Source organism: Arachis ipaensis, chromosome B4 (genome assembly GCF_059453495.1).
Source record: "Arachis ipaensis isolate K30076 ecotype BB chromosome B4, ASM5945349v1, whole genome shotgun sequence".
Classification (NCBI taxonomy): domain Eukaryota; kingdom Viridiplantae; phylum Streptophyta; class Magnoliopsida; order Fabales; family Fabaceae; genus Arachis; species Arachis ipaensis.
The window spans coordinates 27166709-27170178 of NC_142439.1; the positions used below are offsets into that span (position 1 = coordinate 27166709).

The window sequence follows — 3470 nt, forward strand, 5'->3', positions numbered from 1 at the left end:
GCCACCTTACCTCAAGCAAGCAAGCCCACAAGTGTCAACCAATCAAGGCCACAAGAAGCATCTAGAATAGGAATTTTCATTTAATTGTAATTTGCTTTTAATTTCATTTCATTTTGTAATTTAAGAGAGCCTATATGAAGGCCTTAGTTTTAACATTCAAGGCATCTGGAAATTGAAGGAAGGGGGAGAGAGTGAAGACCAATTCGAACCTCTGTGAATTGGCACACTCCAAGGGGAGTGGGTCTTCGGACCTCTCCCCTCCTACACTCTTCTTCCTTTTCTCTTTTTTTTTTCTTTTCTTAGTTGGAGTTTAATTCTAGTTTGTACTTTTCATTTATGAACTTTGAAGTTTCAATTTCAGTTTTAATCTTCATCTTTATTTTTTTCTGCACTTTCTTTCTTTTCTATTTTGGTAGAATAATGATCAACTAACTCTTTTCATTGGGTTAGAGAGCTCTGTTGGAATTCAATGGATTAAATTGTTTTCATCATTCATCTTCTTCTTTCTTTTCTCTTGATTTTGCTAGAAAGTTTTCGATCTTCATCCAATTGGGTAGTTGTTTTAGAAGAGAAATTGCTCATACTTGGATTTCTTCTGAACCTTGGAAGAGGAATGAGGAAATCATGCTAGAAATGCTTTCTCATGTTGGACCAAATTGGGGTTTGGATGGATATAGTGACATATAATCCTACCAATACTTTGATTTGGAAATACATGTGGAATAATCAGTGACCATACTTCATCTCTTTCCATGAGCAATTAAATCAAGGAATTGGGCAATTATTTAAGCTTAGAGAGATTGGATTGCCAAGGAATTGGGATCCAATCACTTAAGATTGCCAAGGAGATCAATGAATGCATTGATTGAGGAAGAGATGAGAATGAACTTGATCCGGAGGATTGCAATATCTCTTGATCTCAATGTTCATTTTATTTTTAGTTCTTACATTTACTTTTCTTACCATTTTACTTTTCTGCACTTTATAGTTTTTCCTTTACATTTATGCAATTTACATTTCCTTGTTGCTTATCACTCCAATCTGATTCGTCTAACTAGGATAATCAATTAACCATTGATTGCTTAATCCGTTAATCCCTATGGATTCGACCTCACTCTATTGTGAGTTTTTACTTGACGACAATTTGGTATACTTGCCGAAGGGGAATTTGTTGAGAGACAAGTTTTCGTGCATCACCCACCTAATTGGGAATTTTTCCCACAAAATTTAAATTCGGTTTCCTGAGAATAAGTGCGGGTAATTAGTTTGCATCTCCGACTCGAGTTCCCAAGTGTGCTCCTCAACACCGGCTCGACTCCATGCCACTTTGACTAACGAAACCTCTTTCCCACGCAATTGTTTGATACTAGTATCGTCAATTATGACCGGAGTCACTAGAAGCATCAAATCTTCTTTCAACTGAACAGATTCAGGTTCTAGCACATGGCTAGCATTAGGAGTATACTTCCGAAGCTGCGACACGTGAAATATGTCGTGCAGGTCCGAAAGGTGAGGTGGTAGAGCCATCCGATACTCCACCGGTCCAACCCTCTCCAGGATCTAGAACGGACCAATGTATCGAGGATTCAACTTCTTTGCTTTAATTGCCCTACCCACTCCTGTGTTTGGAGTAACTTTAAGAAAAACATGGTCTCCTTCCTCAAATTCCAAGGGCTTCTGCCTCTGATCTGCGTAACTTTTCTGACGACTCTGCACAGTGCGTATCCTATCCCGGATTTTCTTGACTTGTTCAGTGGTCTCAGCTATCATCTCCGGCCCTAACAAGCTTTTCTCCCCAGCTTCATACCAACATAGCGGAGATTGACATTTTCTCCCATACAAAGCCTCATACGGATCCATTCTGATGCACGCATGGTAGCTATTATTGTATGCAAACTCCACTAGCGGCATATATTGATCCCAGCTCGCCAGCTGATCTAGAACACAAGCCCTCAACATATCTTCTAGTGTTTGGATCGTCCTCTCAGATTGACTATCTGTTTGAGGATGGTAAGCTGTGGTCAAGCTTAATCGGGCTCCAAAAGCTTTCTGAAATGCACCCCAGAACCTTGAAGTGAAACGAGGATCTCTATCAGAAATTATACTGGTAGGCACACCATGAAGTCTCACAATCTCCTTTATGTACAAGCGTGCTAACTCCTCAAGAGTGTAGTTGAATGGGTAGGAAGTGAGCTGACTTCGTCAGTCAGTCCACAATCACCCAGACAGCATCAAAACCGGCTCTAGTCCTTGGCAATCTAGACACAAAGTCTATCGCAATGCTTTCCCATTTCCATTGTGGAACCTCTAAAGGTTGCAACGTCCCGGAAGATATCTGGTGTTCGATCTTTACCTTCTGACAGGTTAAGCACTTTGAGACATATTCCGCCACATCATTCTTCATACACGGCCACCAAAACATCGCTTTAAAATCATGGTACATCTTAGTACTTCCCTGGTGAATAAAGAATCTGCTTTTTTGTGCTTCCTTTAAGATATCTTGTCGCAAAGTGCCAACATCCGGCACAATGATCCTATCCTTGAATCTCCATAGCCCATCCTGATCCTCTGACACTCTCCACCGCTTCCCTTGCTCAATAGCTGGCAACACCTTCGGTAACATGTCATCGTTTTCATGAGCCTTTAGGATTTCAGATTTAAAGTCACTTGTAATCTGCAATCGACTCAAGCATAGAGTTCCAGACATTTCTTGAACACCAATTTTTAGACTCTCGAATTCCTTGAGTAACTTCTCTTCTTGAAGCATCATCCAAGCAGCGTCCAACGACTTCCGACTTAACGCATCCGCCACTACATTAGCTTTCCCCGGATGGTAATTCAACTCAAAGTCGTAGTCCTTTAGTAACTCCATCCACCTCTATAGAGGTAATTCAACTCAAACTCTTGTGATCAGAGAAAACTTGAAACTTAACTCCATAGAGGTAATGCCTCTACACCTTTAACGCAAACACAACCGCAGCAAGCTCCAAGTCGTGCGTAGGATAGTTAACTTCATGAGGTCTTAACTGCCGTGAGGCATATGCCACCACATTACGATGCTGCATCAGCACGCACCCTAGACCTTTTAGTGAGGCATCACAGTACACCTCAAATGGTTCGTTCGGCTCAGGTAACACCAACACAGGTGCAGTGGTCAACTTTCGCTTCAACGCCTGAAAGCTCTCCTCACACTCAGGAGTCCAAACAAATGGCGCATCTTTGCGGGTTAACTTTGTCAATGGCAAGGCTATTTGTGAAAAGCCTTTGATGAATCTTTGGTAGTAGCCAGCTAAGCCCAAAAAATTCCTTATCTCAGTCATTGAGGTTGGTTGCCTCCATTCCATCACTGCCTCCACCTTAGAAGGATCTACAGCTATCCCCTGTTTACTAACCACGTGACCCAGAAACATTACTTTACTCTTCCAAAATTCACATTTGGACAGTTTTGCATAAAGTTTCTTTTCCTTTAG

The 3470-nt window shown here is 41.3% G+C and overlaps 1 protein-coding gene across 1 annotated transcript; it reads right to left on the reverse strand.

The window, feature by feature from the left end:
- Positions 1-1227: 1227 nt before the first annotated feature.
- Positions 1228-1770, reverse strand: LOC107636306 (uncharacterized). The gene is made up of 2 exons (XM_016339825.1): positions 1648-1770; positions 1228-1560 (listed from the first exon to the last, which is right to left on the reverse strand). Exons 1-2 carry the CDS (start codon positions 1768-1770, stop codon positions 1228-1230), a joined length of 456 nt encoding a protein of 151 aa, XP_016195311.1.
- Between the last annotated feature and the right edge of the window lie 1700 nt (positions 1771-3470).

Excerpts from the sequence above, each read along its gene's own strand:
- LOC107636306 (XM_016339825.1), bottom strand. The coding sequence starts at position 1,770 with ATGATAGCTGAGACCACTGAACAAGTCAAGAAAATCCGGGATAGGATA. Across the intron at positions 1,561-1,647 it reads AATTTGAGGAAGGAGACCAT|ATCCTGGAGAGGGTTGGACC; the intron begins GTTTTTCTTAAA and ends GGTCCGTTCTAG.